General features: G+C 38.4%; 1 protein-coding gene across 4 annotated transcripts in view; it reads right to left on the reverse strand.

Moving 5' to 3' along the window:
• The window catches only part of ARP4 (actin-related protein 4), a 317,083-nt gene that overhangs the window by 38,104 nt on the left and 261,639 nt on the right, over positions 1-17,340 (reverse strand). For all 4 annotated transcript variants that reach the window (XR_016264320.1, XM_089447839.1, XM_089447838.1 and 1 more), the window contains exons 19-20: positions 13,852-13,914; positions 12,873-12,937 (exon numbers count right to left, since the gene is read on the reverse strand). Coding sequence is in view for 3 of the 4 variants with exons in the window: in XM_089447839.1 (XP_089303965.1) it covers positions 12,873-12,937; positions 13,852-13,914 (128 nt within the window). In the remaining variant the exon portion in view is untranslated. The remainder of the gene's footprint in view (positions 1-12,872; positions 12,938-13,851; positions 13,915-17,340) is intronic.

Here is a 17,340-nt window from a genome sequence, read left to right on the forward strand (position 1 = left end):
ATGACCTAACAAACCCTAAAAGCATGAAGAACATGCTTTGACCCAGAAGACCATCAATAATGAGCATCAAACCCATGCTTTGTAACAATAACTTTTTATTTTCTTCTTTTTTTGTTACATAAGATACATATTGAAATGAGTACAACAATTATGAAGATCGAAATTAGTTACATTTCCAACACAGGTTTTGGATTGTCACTAGACAGATCACTGAATATCAAACTTAACACAAATTTGAGAAGATCGAATAGGCTCAGGTTTTTCTCATCACTACAATAAGAATGCCTCAGATTTCGAAAGCCACAGAACTTGACTTGATTATATGATTTGGCTTATATGCTCCCAAGACTCCTGAAGTTTTCAAAGGGTGAGGACTGATACTTCAACCTTGTTTCTTGAATTTGAATTAGTTTTGAGAATAGAAAGGTGCTGCCATGATCAGATCGATGACCTTCAACCATCATCCTTTACCATACAGCAGTGACAAGACTCGGATGACACCTTCCATTAGGTTCAAACTTTAAAACTTTAGATAGCAACCTCAGATCTGTGAAATGACCTAGGAACAATTCCACAAAGCTCTAATCTAAGCCACAGTCCTTGGATCAAACTGCAAAGTATTGATCAAGCTACCAAGGAACTAGGATCTATGTTAGAAATTCAAATCAAAGACTACAGACTTCAGATCTGCCACCATAAAGTTTGGATCTACCACCAAGGAACTTGGATCTATATTAGAAATTCCGATCAAAGGCTAAAGATTTCAGACCTGCCACCATAAAGCTTGGATCTGCCACCCAGGAACTCGGATCTATATTAGAATTTCATATCAAAGGCTACAGACTTCAAATATGCCACCATAAAATATAGAACACTGTCACAGAGATCAGATCTGCCAATATAATGCTTATAGGACTGTCACAGAGCTCAGATGTGATATCACAAAGTTCATATCTGTTAATATAAAGCTTATAACACTGTCACAAAGCTCAGATCTGCCAATATAAAGCTTATAATACTTGTCACAAAGCTTAGACCTGATATCATAGAGCTCAGATCTGCCAATATAAAGCTTATGACACTTGTCACAGAGCTTAGATCTGATATAGCAGAGCTCAGATCTGCCAATATAAAGCCTATAACAATGTCACAGAGCTCAGATCTGAGGTAAATATATGATAGACTTTGTCTAACCACTGGAGATCTCAGACATTTGCTACAGAATTCATATAGGTGCCACAGAGTTTGAATCAATGCTCACTGAACTGTTGAAATTTGGTACCGGAGGACAGGTGGTTCCCTAAGGCTTTGATCTTTGGCCTAGGGAAAAGTGTCCAAAAGAATTTAATTTTTCTCCTAAAGTAACTTTATAATTTTTATAAAGTTAAATCTAATTTGAAAGTGACTTTAAGTGATAAAGTTACTAAGTCTAATTTTAAAGTGACTTTATAAAGTCAATGAAAAATTAGAAAGGAAAAGTGACTTTGGAAATAAATGACTAAGTGGGTCTTTATTAAAGTGGGGTGAATTAAAAAATAGAAAGTGAGATTTAAATGAGCATTTAATCTCAGCCATTGATCTAAATCTATTTCAGCCATTGGATTTAGGGATCACCCAAAAGTCATTTAGGGTTGGGTTAAGGGAGGAAAAGGAGAAAAAGATCATTTATTCTTTCATGAGCAGATTGGGAGAAGGAGAGCAAGAGAGCAAGGGAGATTTCTGGACAAGGAGGAGAAAGAGGCAGCAGTTTGGCACACACACCAAGGCAGCATTTTCAGCAAATCTGAACAGCATAAAGAACAAGCAGAAAAAGGCAGTTTTGTGAGCAAAATAGTGGAAAAAATTATTTTTCAGCACGAATATCGAGGAGGCGATTTTCTGCACTTTTCCCGAGGGCTGTCCGTACAAGTCCGTACGGCCGTCCGTACAGTCCGTACGGTCCGTACATCCGTACGTCCGTACAGTCCGTACATCCGTACGGTCCGTACAGCTCTTCCAACAGTTTTCAGATTGTCGTTTGGGCTGAAAACAGATAAGTTTTGCTTGCTGGAAAAATTTCTGTTTTGCTGATTTTTTGCTGAAAATATTTTCTCTGTAAAAGGCATTTTCCAGAAATAAAGAAGAGCTCTCAAACTGGTTTTCCCCAAGAGTTGTAGGGGGTTTTTCCAGGGTCAAGTTGACCAAAAATCACTGAGTTTAAATGTGTTTTTATGGCTGTTTTAATTGCTGATTTTTTATTTCTGCAATTTCCAGCACTCTGAAAAATTTCCAGAATTTGTGTTTTCAGCAATATTTATTTTTTCAGTCTGTTAAATGTATGGCTATGGGAATGGGCATTTAACTATATGGGAGAAATAAGGTGAAACTGAAAACCGGGGTGGGAAACAGAAAATTTTTACATGAACTCAGAACTATGTGTCAGACTTCAGATAGGTGTGCTCGAATAGATGCTTGGATACGTGCCAGATCACTATTTGAATGTCATTCATATATTCCGTAGGGTAGAGATTAATGTCTTTATGCAGCTTGAATTGCAAATTTTCATTGATGCAACTCGAATTGACTTTGTCATTGGATTCAGACTAGGAACCTGTTTATTTCATTGTCTTCTTCAAAACATAATTTAATTAGTCCTTAAACATGCTCAGACTTTGAAAGAGGTTGCCTTTTATGTATGGAGACATATTCGAGTACATGATTCCTTTAGCCAAGTACTAGTCAGTGAGAACGAATAAATCATCAGTCTTCTCAAGAGATTTGTGAAGATGCTAATGCAAGATTTAAGCAGATATAGACTTGTATAAACTGATGCAGATACATTTCAAATCTTCAGATCTTCATCTAACAGAACTTTGAGATTCAAATGCTTAACCTTGAAGACAATAACCTCAGTCAACAGAGATAGATGAAGATTTGACTTTCCAGTAGTGAGTAGTATAATGAGAGCATCCTCAAGCTAGGGTAGAAATCATACCTTTCAGGCTTTTCTCAAGGACTTTCCAGGAGCTTCTTTCAAGGGTATCTCCTAAGAGGTGTTCCACAACTTTCTCTCTTTACTCCTGCTCTGATACCATGTTGAGAAACCAAGTGGAAGAGAATTTCTGAACTACTGGGAATAACTTGTGAATGTATTAGGTCTTCTTTACAATTTAATTAACTTCATCAAGTAATTACACTTCAGAAATTAAATGAACAGTAAGGATTAAGAAGAGGTCACAATGCACAATAACAAGAGACACTAGAATTAGGTCATAGACCATGGCAAAACCCCACAGGGGGGAAAACCCAATGAAATTTTTCTAAGAGAGATCCTTCAATAATACATCAAGACAGATTATATTGACCCAAGAAGGCTTCCACAAATGCTAAGTCTCCACAACTGAATGTCCAACAAAGATCACCAAGGAGAGGCTGATCCTCTCATCATATCACAGAAGAGAGTCAAATTAGCCTCAGATCTAAGCTCAAATCTCAGACTCAGACTTCAAATCACTATAATAATAAGCAGATATCGGACACCAGACTTCAGATCACAATGATAATAAGCAGATCTCAAATACCAGACTTTAGATCTCGATAATAATAAGCAGGTCTCGAATACCAGACTTCAGATCTCAATGATAATAAGCAGATCTCGAATACCAGACTTCAGATCATAAGTATAATGAGCAAATCTCGAACCTCTGACTTCATAACATAAGTATAATGAGCAGATCTCGAATCACTGATTTATGATCATAAATGTAATGTGTAGATCTACAGATCTTGGATCACTTCACATAGGAGAGATATTGAGTAAGGTATGTGTGTTCCAATCACATACAAGGAGAGCAAATTAACCTGTCTATATAGCCATCATATAATCCGAATGAGTGAGTTTCTAGGAAAGTCAACTAGCCATCATGTGATCCGAATGGGAGAGTTACGGCATGCCAACTAGCCATCATGTGGCTTGACTTCGCACTTGTGGAGCCACTTGAAAAATTTATATAAATAAAATAATAATGTTTTTCTTTCCAAAAATACATTTTTTAAACCAAATCAATAGCATGAAGAACGTGTTAGAAACATAGTTACACGGGGACCACTCCCAGGAATTGGAGAGCACGTACCCCACGCTCCCACGCTCCTCGGAGCTTGGGAGCTTGTAGGAAACACTCCAAAATCGTCAAGAGCTTCAACGGGTACGTGTTGATTTGGGGTAGCATCGGATGTGCTCTAGCCACGAAAATTGGTGGAGAGGCACGTAAGATCTCCAATACCCAGAAATGGTTTGGGCATATTCTAAACAGTTTGGGAGATATTAAAATAATTAATATTTTTAATGGAGTCCGTAAGTCTAAACTTAGGAAAATAAAATATTAATGTGAATTAATATAAAACTGTGTTAGAAGGGTCCAAAAGTCATGGATCAAGCCATAGTTAATCTTAGCCGTTGATTAGGGACTTAATCTCGACCGTTGAATTGTCAACGAGAAAAGTATAAGAGGAGGCTTGAGGGTCACTTGGAGAAAACACTGAGTTGATCAAGATTTCGATTTTCTGGAGCAGGGTTTGTTGAGGAAGTCGAAAGAGTGATCAGAGTTGCAGCTGAGGGGCAGTGAATATAGAAGCAGAGAGGCAGAGATAGTACCAGGAGAATCAGCGCAGAAGTCGAGAGAGAGGGACGCAGAGTCAACCAGAGGTTCACGCAGAGCCAGCCAGGGCTCACGCAGAGCTAGCCAGGAGATGCGCAGTGCCTCATAGAGCCAGCGTGGATGACGCAGAGGCTCTAAGGGTTGGCACAGTGCCTCTAGAAGCTGCCGCAAGGCGAGCTAGGGTGATGCTGGGCAGATGCTGGGTCAGAAAGTGCTGACACAATCCCTAGAGGCTGACGTTGGGGTTTTCGTGGGGCAGATTGGCGCTGGAAGCTGTCAGAGTGTTTATCCAAGGTTTCAGCGAGAATATTTGCTTCTGAGTAGAGAGGTACTACTGCCGAGATTATTCTCTGTTGGGTGAGCCAGTTTTGGCACCTAGATTGTATTCAAAAACCACTTAATAATTAAAACCATCAGATAGTTGCACCAGTTTTCCCACATTGGGTTTTTCTGGGAACATTGGTCCAAAAACAACGGTGTCACTTGTGTGCTTGTTTTGTTTCCTTCAGTTGATGATCTGTAATGTGATGAGCATGTACTTGTATTTATTTTCAGTATTTACATGGTAAATAACTTGTTAATTAATCAGAACAAGTAGGCAAAAATAAATCAAAAAAGTACATGAAGGGTTTCTAATGGGTTAGACATAGAAATTCCAACATGGTATCGGAGCATGGTTGCAAATCACAGGAGAACTGAGGATATCAGCCGAGCAGAGTAGCAGTAGCACAAAACAGTTGTCCCGAGTGACAAAAGTTGTTCCTAGTAGAGAAGCAGCAAGGAAGGGGTGACGCAGTGCCTGCCTCCAATGTTGCACGAAGCGGAGACGAAACGGGGACGTTTTTTGAAAGCGGGGATGCGGAAGCGTCATTTTCCAAAAATCTAGGAAGCAAAGCGTCTACTATATATATATATATATATATATATATATAGATATATATATTTGCATTTATATTCAAAACTTGCGTCTGCTATATTTATATTTTTTTTGCTATATATATATATATATATATATATATATATATATATATATATTGCAATTTTTTATAACTTTTTTCGGAAGCTTGATGCTTCGTACGGCCGAAACGTCGTTCGAAACGCGTTTCAGAAAAACCGAAACGTGGTTCGGAAAAAATCGAAACGCGTTTCGGGCACACACTTCCTGAAATTTCCAGGAAGCGTGTTTATCAGCGTTCGGACAATGCTTCCCCCACGCATCCATAAGGATTGCGGATCGGGGTTTTGATCCGGGGGAGGACATTTCCTGCAATGCTGCCTGCATCATCAAGTTTGATCCGGGTAGAGTATCAGCGCAATGGCAGAGGGGAGCAGACTTGACCTACGTAGCGCTTGTTCATCCTTCTCAGTCAGGAAGGATTTACGCCCATGGCCAGAAAGTGCAGATTTTGCTGGTGCCAGGATTGCACAGAGCCTAAAAGCTCTAACCTTTAGGGTGTTGGGGCTTAGGAGGTTGTGGGTAAATTGTAGAGTGAAGTTGGTCGGGTATTGTAGTTAGAACAATACCTAACAGGGCAAGATCAATGAGGAAGGAGTTGCTACCAAGGATTTCTAGCCAAGAAATCTGAATCAGTGGTGCAACTGTACTAAGGATTTGGGGGCATCTCGACATTGGCAGAGGGGTTTCCAGGAGGGAAATCGAGGCTCAGAGGGAGTCACACTGAGAACTTCCAGAAGGGAAGTAGAGGAGCAAAGAGATGGCAGTGAACGGGTAAGAGACCAGGACAGACTAGACGGAGCCTCAAACATCGTAGTCTGGAAGGCCAGAATCTTATCCATTCTAGACAGGAATCGTCTCAAGCACTTCGCCTTGAGGACAATAGCAGTCCCAGTTGACTCGGTTGATAACGATAAGTACGAGGGTGCAATGGCGAGGGCCAAGAGCATCATCCTTGAGGGGGTCAAGGACCATGTAGTACCACACATTGCCGAGAAGAATACAACAAATGAGATGTGGGAGGCCCTAAAGAAGTTGTATCAGCATACTTTCGTGCAGAGGAAGATGCTACTAGAAAATCAGTTGCGGTCATACCAAATACAAAAGGGAGAACAGATCGACATCTTCCTCGATCGAATGAAGGAGATCCAGGATTAGCTAACTTCCATAGGGGCCATGCTAGATCAAGAATTGATGGTGAGAACAGCCCTGAACGCAGTCTTAGAAAACTGGAAGGTGTTTGTCCAAAGCATACTGGGCTGGGTGACCCTTCCAGATTGGGAGGAAATGTGGGCGACTCTTCACCAAGAAGAGATCAAAAGGCTAAGCAAAGGCGAGAAGCAGCGGCAAGGGGGTCAGAATCAAGGAGGAAGAGGAGGATGTTGCCCTAGCATCTGAGGGAAAGTAGGAGAAACGGAAGAAGGACCTCTCCAAGGTCAAATGCTTCAACTGTGGGGAACTGGGTCACTATGCAAGCCAGTGTCTGAGGAAGAAGAGCAACGGAGAGGCTTCTGTGACCAAGGCAGCGCCAGCAAGGGCGGAGAAGGAAGTGGAGACAGATGATGACTGTGCCATGAGTGCTCATGCACCAGTTGAGAGGAAGTGGGGAGACATCGAGCTGTAGTCAGACGGACTACAAGTGATGAGGGGCAGGATCCTCGAGGTACCCAACCTCTTAGATTATACCTTGCTACGGGAGCCCCGATGAGGAGTAGCAAGACTTATGGATGTCAATAGAGACAGATGCGGATGAAGCGACAGAGGGAGCTACAGTGCAGGAGTCTCGGGACAGTGTAAGGCAACAGTGCAAGATGGATAGAGTTGTTGCAACAGTGCAGAGGTCAGCGAAGGAGCACTTGTCAATGACCGAAGGAGCTTCACCAGTGGGAGCGTTTCTAACCTGACAGAGATGTCAGAGTTGGGAGATCAATTACTTACTTCTCAATAACTGAGTTGCAGTGCAGCAGTTAGCAGTGGCAGTGCTATAGGTGGCACGATGCAGCATGATGCAAGGGGTTGCAGTGTAGATGCAGCAGTGGCAATGGCAGGCCATGGGCAGCAGCACGGATGCAGAGGGAGCTGCCATACAGATGCAGCAGTGGCAGTGGCAGGGCCATGGGTAGTAGTACATGATGCAGCAATGCAGAGGATGTTAGGCAGCAAGCTTAGCATCAGCACAGGGATCGATGTCGGATGCTCAAGGTGATACTCAGTGAGGAGTATTACTAGAGCACAGTCCTCGCTAAGATGGAGTGATGATTTGGGGTAGCATTGGATGTGTTCTAGCCACGAAAATTGGTTGAGAGGCTAAAGCACACGAGATCTTCAATACCCAGAAACGGTTTAGGCAGATTCTAAACAGTTTGGGAGATTAAAATAATTAATATTTTTAATGGAGTCCCTAAGTCTAAACTTAGGGAAAATAAAATATTAATGTGAATTAATATAAAATTGTGTTAGAAGGGTCCAAAAGTCATGGATCAAGCCAGAGTTAATCTTAGCCGTTGATTAGGGACTTAATCTCGGCCATTGAATTGTCAACGAGAAAATTATAAGAGAAGGCTTGTGGGTCACTTGGAGAACACACCGAGTTGATCAAGATTTCGATTTTCTGGGGCAGGGTTCGCTGAGGAAGTTGAAAGAGTGATCAGAGTTGTAGCTGAGGGGCAGTGAATACAGAAGCAGAGAGGCAGAGATAGTACTGGGAGGATCAGCGCAGAAGCCGGGAGAGAGGGACGCAGAGCCAGCCAGAGGTTCACACAGAGCCAGCCAGGGCTCACATAGAGGCATCAGGAGCTGCGCAGTGCCTCAGAGAGCCAGCGTGGGTGATGCAGAGGCTCTAAGAGTTGACGTAGGGCGAACTAGGGTGATGTTGGGCAGACGTTGGGTCAGAAAGTGCTGACGCAGTCCCTAGAGGCTGACATTGGAGTTTTCGTGGGGCATATTGGATATGGGAGCCGTCGGAGTGTTTATCCGAGGTTTCAGCCGGAATATTTGCTTCTGAGTAGAGAGGTACTACTGCTGAAATTATTCTCTGTTGGGTGAGCCGATTTTGGCACCCAGATTGTATTCAGACACTGCTTAATAATTAAAACCCTCATATAGTTGCACTGGTTTTCCCACACTGGGTTTTTCTAGGGACATTGGTCCAAAAACAACAGTGTCACTTGTGTGCTTGTTTTGTTTCCTTCAGTTGATGATCTGTAATGTGTTGAGCATGTACTTGTATTTATTTTCAGTATTTACATGGTAAATAACTTGTTAATTAATCAAAACAAGTAGGCAGAAATAAATAAAAAAAGTACATGAAGGGTTTCTAATGGGTTAGACTTAGAAATTCCAACAGTACATTGTAGCTTTTTGGGAGCTTCATTACAACAAACCTTGACGTTTCAAGTACTTATTTTGAGCATGTTTTGACGTTTCGTATACCTATTTTGAGCAGGGAAGGTACCATTTGTTTATTTTCTAAGTGATACATGCCAGTTCAAGGTTGTAAAGCGACAAAGACATGGAGATTAACAAAGGTGTCAACAAAATATAGACAGTTGCCAGTCATTCCTTAGCAGCGTCTTTTGCAAATCTTGAAGTTCAACAATTGCAAATAAGTCTACTCTCTTGAAGCCTATCTTGAAGCTTTAATGATAAGATTCAACTAATTAGAGTGATGGTCAAAACGAGAAAGAATAGTGTGTTAGTCAGTTTCATTTTATAAATTTCCAAACATGAATTTTGAAGTTGAATATAATATAGCATTGCATGAAATCACATAACCGTCGAGTAATAACAGCCTTTTTCGGAGTTCCGCATATTTCTTTGTTGGGAAGGAATTTGATTGGCAAATTTTTGATGGATTAATATCTTGATTCATTTTATAAATTTCCAAACATGAATTTTGAAGTTGAATATAATATAGCATTGCATGAAATCACATAATAATTGAGTAATGACAACCTTTTTTCCAGTTTGGTAGTTCCACGTGTTTCTTTGTTGGGAAGGAATTTGATTGGCAAATTGTTGATGGATTAATATTTTGATTTTTCTAGGCAGTGTGTCAAAGTTCAATCTTTTACATATTTCTTTGCAAGATGGAATTTCATTGGCAAGTTTTGGATGGAAATAAATTAATTATTTTATGTTTATTTTTAACATATATTAAATTTTAATATATTGTATTATTGTCGCTCCCAACTCGACGTTCCCCGTAAATTTGGGAAAACCTTCTAGTCGTGCTAGATACTTGTTCCCCCCATACCTGAAGTACCCATGTACCGGAAACTCATGCACATAGGCTAGACACAATAGTAATTTTGTTCTTCTCAAGTACAATCATAAATATGAAGACCGACCATAGCTACACATTCTTCAACAGCTTCGATATCTCAGAGGCACAAGTGAATATTGCATCACCTTTAATGATAGAAGTGGTTCTATATGTGGTTATGATTCAGATTTTGCATGTGTTTTGGACAAGACGAGATCTACTTCAAGTGATGACTTTACTCTTACAAGAGGATCCATTGGTTGGATGTCAAAGCTTCAAGAAATAGTTGTTTTACCCACTACAGAGGTACAATCAGTGTTGAAAATATCACCAGTGGCAAAAAATTGACAAGGGTCCAGAAAACATCTTTTCGGCAATATCAATAAAAAAAATAGGCAAAATATAAAAATTAGGAAAAAATCAAAAAAAGTTGCCAAAGGAAAAAATCATGATTTTTACCTGTCTTTTTTTTAGTAGCTAGAAAAAATTGTGACATTGCTAATTGTTCGCAATTTTTTACCAATATTTGCAACATTGGGCAGAATATATTGCTGCCTCACATGCTTGGAAAGAGGTAATTTGGTTGAAGGGTCCTCCAGGTGAGCTCGGAAGAGTTTTGAACTAACTATAATCCATGATAGTCAAAATGTTGTAAAATGTAACTAGGTTCAGTCTTCATAATGACATGTAATTATGATCTTTGTAAATGATGAAATAAAGAGAATAAAAATCATTTTTGTAATGCCTTTCTTCGTGGGTTTCATGAGCAAGAGTTTTTATTCTAGATGGCTCCCATTGAGAGCTTTAGGATTTGTCAAAGAGTCAATGTCATGTATGAAGATATGTCAAATGTTTTCTAGTCTATAGGACTGTCAAATAGCCCTCCAAAAGACAAGCATGGTTCTCCTCTTCATGTCGGCTTATAGAAGGAACAACTAACACAAGTAGGCTCACAAATAAAAGACACATCCCTTCATTGTATACAGGTCAGCTTATTTATGGGACAGGCTACTATAAATACATGGTTAGGATCTCCGCATTTCCACAGTTCACAAGTTCAATTTCCTCTGAGATTTCCAGACATTTTTCTGTGAGACTTTTGGGTGACAGTGACAAAGGCAAGTTCGGATCGCGGGTGGCTTAATGAAGTATTACAATTCGGATATTTCAAGAGTTTGTATGTCTCTATGGATAGTGGCAGAATGAAGCTCGGATATGTCCATCTGTGATTTCGGGTAGACAGGCACAGTGAGAAATCTGAGATTCGGATGACTGTTTTGGAGAAGTTTCGGTACCCTAAACAGAGAAACACAGTTCAGAGAGGAGCCTACAGTAAGGTGTGAAGTCTAGGATCTATGTAATTCGGATCACAGTAAATGAGTGACAAAGTTTGCAGTATACACATTGATGAAATTGTGCCACAATCTCAGTAAGGGTCTTGATGCTATATCTGTGCCATCATAGAAGAAAGATCTCGGTATTATGACAGCGTGGAGGTCTCACAGGTCGAAGTGGAAGAGGAGTCAAGAAGAATGGTGACTGTTCAGAAAACATGTGTCTTGATCTTGGAGTGGCTGATAGCCTATAGGTCAAGGGTCTTGGTCTTGGTATTCGTCAATTAAAATTTCTATAAGAAGAATTTGTACGGGTTTTCCTCTCAAAGAGTGAGAGGTTTTGGATCTGGCTTATAGCCTACATGATGTGTCTCTTGTGTATTTATGTTCATGCATTGATCACTGTTTGATGAAGAAGAACACAAATAATCTAACATGAAGAAGATCCTAATCTGAAGAAGTAAAAAACATTCACAAGCAGTCACTAATGGAAGAGAAATCCCCTAATGCTAATGCCCTATATTTCTCAACACAAAATGCTATTCGTTAAGCTACAAATCCAGCTGATCATAGCAAGACTAAGCATATTGATATTAAGTACCATTTTGTAAGACAGGTCATTGATGGAGGTGGAATAGAATTTAAAAGGGTCCCAAGAAAAATCTGCAGACATGTTTACGAAACCAATGTTGATAGAGAAGTCGTGGTGGTGTTTGGGTTCTCTTGGCTTACAAAAAAGGTGATGAATGTGCTTGGGCGGGATATTGGGTAAATTGTTGTCAAGGTGGAGATTGTTAAACTATGAAAACAATTTAATTGAAAGAAAAAAGTAAAAACCAAAATTTACCAAGGTAAATATTTGGTTGTTAGAGTAATGGCATTGATTTACAAAACCAATGATAGTTTTGAAAAGGTGACTACTTTTTTTATCACTGAAACAAAAAGCTGAAGGAGATGTAAGCCTGATTGTAAATTGCTCTCGATTAATAAATACCTTACCTTGCCCATGGAGGTTTCCCTAATAAACTGTCAGGGATTTACAACATAAAATTCCATGTTATTATTACCTGTCATTATTTTCTCTGAGTTTATTGTTTCATATCGACTCTTAAAACCAACAAAACATGCTGGTTTTGAGGAACCAGTTCAGTTCCAATAACATTGGCTACGATTAGGTCCTGAGAATCTAGTGCATTATCCTCCTTATCCTAGACAAAATAATGGAGTAAATTTGGTACATTCTCATTTTAACAATAGACAAAACATAAAATCTATATTATGCAAGATCGAATGTCAAGACTCAAAACAGATGATGCAACTCGAACATGTACGTATTACAAATATAGTGAACACCAATTTCTTGAACTTTACCATACCCAATTAGCAAGCAACATACATTCAATACACCGTGAACAAATTGAAACAGATCCAGTTCAACAGAACAAAACTCCACTCAAGATTTCAATCCAACTAGCTAAAATTTAAATAAACTGACTCTCTTCAAGAAGTCAAGAAACCATCAAATTATCAATATCTGTATTCATCTGCTGCAGAAGGAAACACTTTCACAATTTTATAAGAATGAATAGTAGTAATGAAATGAACCTAAACCTGAATCCAATTATATCAATGCCTCAAAGAATATGTGCACAATGATTAAGCAAGAAGATAAGAAGCTAAACCTGAATCGCCTTTCTATAGCATTGCCGCTTGCAAGTACCTTGACTCGTGCAGCTTGGGGTGCTTCCTGAGAATTATAAAAGCATTCACACATAAACATCTCTCTTTCTGCAGCTGGATAAATTGTAGTGGTGCCAACTCAATGTTTCGAGTTCATTGAAATAAAGATTTTATATGAAAGTTCCCACATCATATGCTTCTTCAAATTTAACCAAAATTGACATAATTGACATCCATTTAATACCAACCATTACAAAAAAGAATGATTAACTTTACAGTCAAAGAGAGCGTGTATACAAATGCAACTAACTACAGGAGGTCACAGAGCAAGCATTATTCCATGCCAGGAGACAACAATAAACCATGTCGGTAACATGTAAATCAAAACTTACTATAAATGATAATATATTTTTCATGGTATGATGTAATATATATAGCCTATGCAAATGCATTATGGTGTGACAATACTAGAGGACAACAAAGGGAAAGGGAGGTAGGTTGCCTTCAATGGGACACCACTATCGACAAGCATGGAAATGGTATGAACAATTAAATGTACTTTTAGAAAGAGATATACCATAACATGTTGGGTAAAACACGAAAATACTTAATCAATTTTTTGTACAATTAAACGTACTTTAGAAAGAGATCTACTATAATGTATTGGATAAAACATCAATGTAACTTAATCAAATTTGTTGTTTTACGTAACATCCAACAAAATAAGAAAAGAATGAATATGTCAGGTGATATTTATAAACAAAAGATTAAACTCACACACTAAAAATAAGTGCTCCATCACAGAAGACTAAAATAAAACAAAATAAAATAAGTATCAAATAAACAAAACTCGGAAACCTAAAATATCTTAACGGAAAAATATTTTGACCTTATAAACTCAAGCATCGATATAGATAAGATTTCTTGCTTGGATATTACAAAACTTAAGCCTCACTTTAAAAAATAAAAAATATTGTATACCTCCATCAAATCTTTCTCCAAGCGTTCCTTCATCTGTTGCATTGATGCCGTGCCACCAGCAAGCTGTTTGAGACATATATAATAGCATTAAATGAGAACTATTTATACTAAACTGTTTGCAAATGTATATATTTGAAGATGAAGATTGCAAAGATAATAAACATCACCTAATAACTTGATGATAGTGTTTCATCAAGAAAAAGTTCAGTACGTAGAGAATACACCCACAACATAGAAGGTTTTAGTTAATGTATGTAAATTCTCCTGGCTTTTCCAACACTAAGAGGGCAGCTAGGAAAATTCCCAAGCTATGCAGGTAAGAAGACTTGAATAAGGAATTCACACATGGGGCAACCTGTGGGATTGTCAAGACTCAAAATCACTAATGGTCAGAATGCAGAGGATCCAGCCAAGTGCGTGTTCCAGCAAAATATATTCTTTCATGGTGTCACAGACCTGCAAGGAAAATAAAACTTGCACACGAGAATGTAGACAGATTTATTAAAATAAATGATTGATATATGATCAGTGGTGAAATAACAGAATCTGTGACTTCTATAAATACAAGTCAAAAGGTAAGTCACGTAATAAATATAAGTCTCTTTATTAAATAAGCCAACTTATTGTACCAATTGATGTATTGTTTTATTATATTTAGTATCTAAATAATATGTGGTTTATTATATTATATCTTATTATTATTTAGTCTAAGCCTGTTAATATACTTAAGGCATATTACAAACCATCCCCTGCTGAAATGGTTCAGCCTCGAGGCATAGAGAAGCACAAGAGGGCCTATTGACAGCAAAGAGGACCGAGAGGGCCCTGTTGACAGTGTTACCTGCTAATGTACCTAGCAAATAAAAGGGGAAGAACATCAAGTTTAGACAAGACACCTGTCAAATTTTTTCAAGTCCAAAAGTCATGCAGGGCAATTTTGCCCCTTCTCTATTCTTTCTCTATGCAAATAACCCCATGGGGGAATTGTAAAAAGTAACTAGCGTGATGAACTTATGTAAAAGACTTCGACCTTTGGGACTTGGTTACTAAGGAAGTCACTCCAGAGTGTTTTTTTTCACTTAATTAATTATTTTTCCTAAAAAATGATAGATAATTAATTGATTTTATTTCACTCACATCCTCCAAAGCTGGAGTGTGTCTTAAAAACTAGCCCTTGTGCTTTCTAAGTCTAGCGCCAATGTATATTACCATGCTAGCATTATCTTGAGTCTTGCGGAATTGCATTAAGTTTTTTTAGGATTTTTCAATAAAATTTTCCCACAGAACGAGAGTTTATTAAAATCTGCGTAACAAATAAAAAAGTGGTACTAGGAAGATTCATGTGGCATGTGGGTACTCGTTTTTTCACCCTCAGAGTACCATCATTACCTTAGTACCCACTTTTGGGTGGAGACACAAAAATCAAGATATTAAATAACTAGGAACATGTCGGAAACAGTCTCTAATCAACTGAGGGTCCCACTCACTTGAGTGGAGTGAGTGGGCACTGAAAGCCAAGTCACAATCAAGTGAGTGGGCACTGAAAGCCAAGTCACAAGTAGAGAGGTCGAGTTAGCCTACCAAAAAAGTTAAGTTGAAGGCCAATTTTGCTGTCAGTTAAAGCATTGCGTTCAAGTGGTAAACGAGGCCAAGTTCACTCTCAAGTGAGTGCGAGTCAGCCCATGAGTTTAACTGGGAATCACTCCCTCTTCATGCAATTTATCTCACCCTCCATGACAATGTACTCCCACACTTGGCCTATGCATGCCTTGAGGAGGGATATGCTCTCCCTCTTGGCCACTCCTTCACTGGGAACTCGCATCCCTCTCTTGGGATTATCACTTGCATTTGCATCTCCTACTTTTCTTTGGATCTCCTCCCTTTTTTCCTATAAAACAAAGTGCTACCCTCTTGTGCAAGTTAGTATTGAGAGTGGGAGATTGGGGAAGCTTTGTTGCTATTGTAATTGACCTTTTTTATTTTGAATAAAAAAGGCTTTGGAGGCTACATGCAATAGTATTGATTCTATTGCATGGTTTTGATTTTGTTATTATAGGCCTTGATAGGGGGCATTGTTGGACATAGGAAAAGACAAACAATCTCGGTTGCTTGTTTGTCTTCTTGATAGTTTTGTATTTTGGAATTAAAATTCACATGTGCTTCTTGGTTGATTGTCATGCTTATTCGATTTCCATATGCAAGCTTCACCTATATTAACTAACTCGACAAGATCTTACGAAGTTGCAAGGGTCTCAATCTCAAAGACTTGGAATCCTCCCCAGTTGGAGTATTCATCTTCAACATATTTACAAAGCTACATTCCTACCAAGCACCAAATTTAATTTCCAAATGCTTTGAAGATTTGAAGAAACTTTCAACTATTTGTGAAATTTTGGAGACATGTTTTCGGCAATAATCACATCAAAATTCATTTGTCGATGTGTTATCCAGTGGGGTTCATCGAAAAGACAAGATGAAGAGGCAGATCATGGCATGAGTATAAATAGAGCAATGTAGAGACTCAAGGTTCAATTAATCTCAATCTCAAAGACTTGGAATCCTCCCCGGTTGGAGTATTCATCTTCAACATACTTACAAAGCTACATTCCCACCAAGCACCAAATTTAATTTCCAAATGCTTTGAAGATTTGAAGAAACTTTCAACTATTTGTGAAATTTTGGAGACATGTTTTCGACGATAATCACATCAAAATTCATTTGTCGACGTGTTATCCAGTGTGGTTCATCGTCAGGACAAGATGAAGAGGCAAATCATGGCATGAGTATAAATAGAGCAATGTAGAGACTCAAGGTTCAATTAATGGCTATAACAGACAGCTAGTTCATAAATAATAAATATTTATTTTTATAATTTCAATTAAAAACGACTAGTTAAATAATACTTTTTTATAATTTAATAAAAACGACTAGTTTGTAAATAATAATATTATAATATTAACAATAATTATTAGGAACAAGCTAATCAAGAATATATAAAGAAGAAAACAAAATATTTTCAACGTCAAAAAACAAAGTGCGAAGTCAAACATGAAAGAAGGGATCAAGACCCTATAAATAATGGAGTCAAGACCATAAAAATATAGCTCAAGGGAAATAATGCCATAAATCACATAAATCAAATAATGTAAATTAATAAAATTCAAACTAACATTAATTAAAGAAAGATTCAAGAAACAAGGTTCAAAATCAGGGGCGCAAGCCTTACGGAAGCTACAGGGATTTAAACCAAAAATAGATAAATAAGGTCCAACCTAAAAAACAAGATAAGAGGGGCTAAGAAGACATAAGAGAAACATGTATACAAAGAAAAAAGGAAAATATTGTTTAAATTTAAGAAGACAAGACAGGTACCCAACTTCTACTAGTATTCCAACCATCATCTTTGTTCAAATTATTGGGTCTCCTTTCGATTCCAAAGGCCTCCCTAAATTTACAATGATGGAAATGACTAACCCTAGCAAGGACCTG

Source organism: Pinus tabuliformis, chromosome X (assembly GCF_031772625.1).
Source record: "Pinus tabuliformis cultivar Carrire ecotype Pingquan chromosome X, CPIR1, whole genome shotgun sequence".
Taxonomy (NCBI): domain Eukaryota; kingdom Viridiplantae; phylum Streptophyta; class Pinopsida; order Pinales; family Pinaceae; genus Pinus; species Pinus tabuliformis.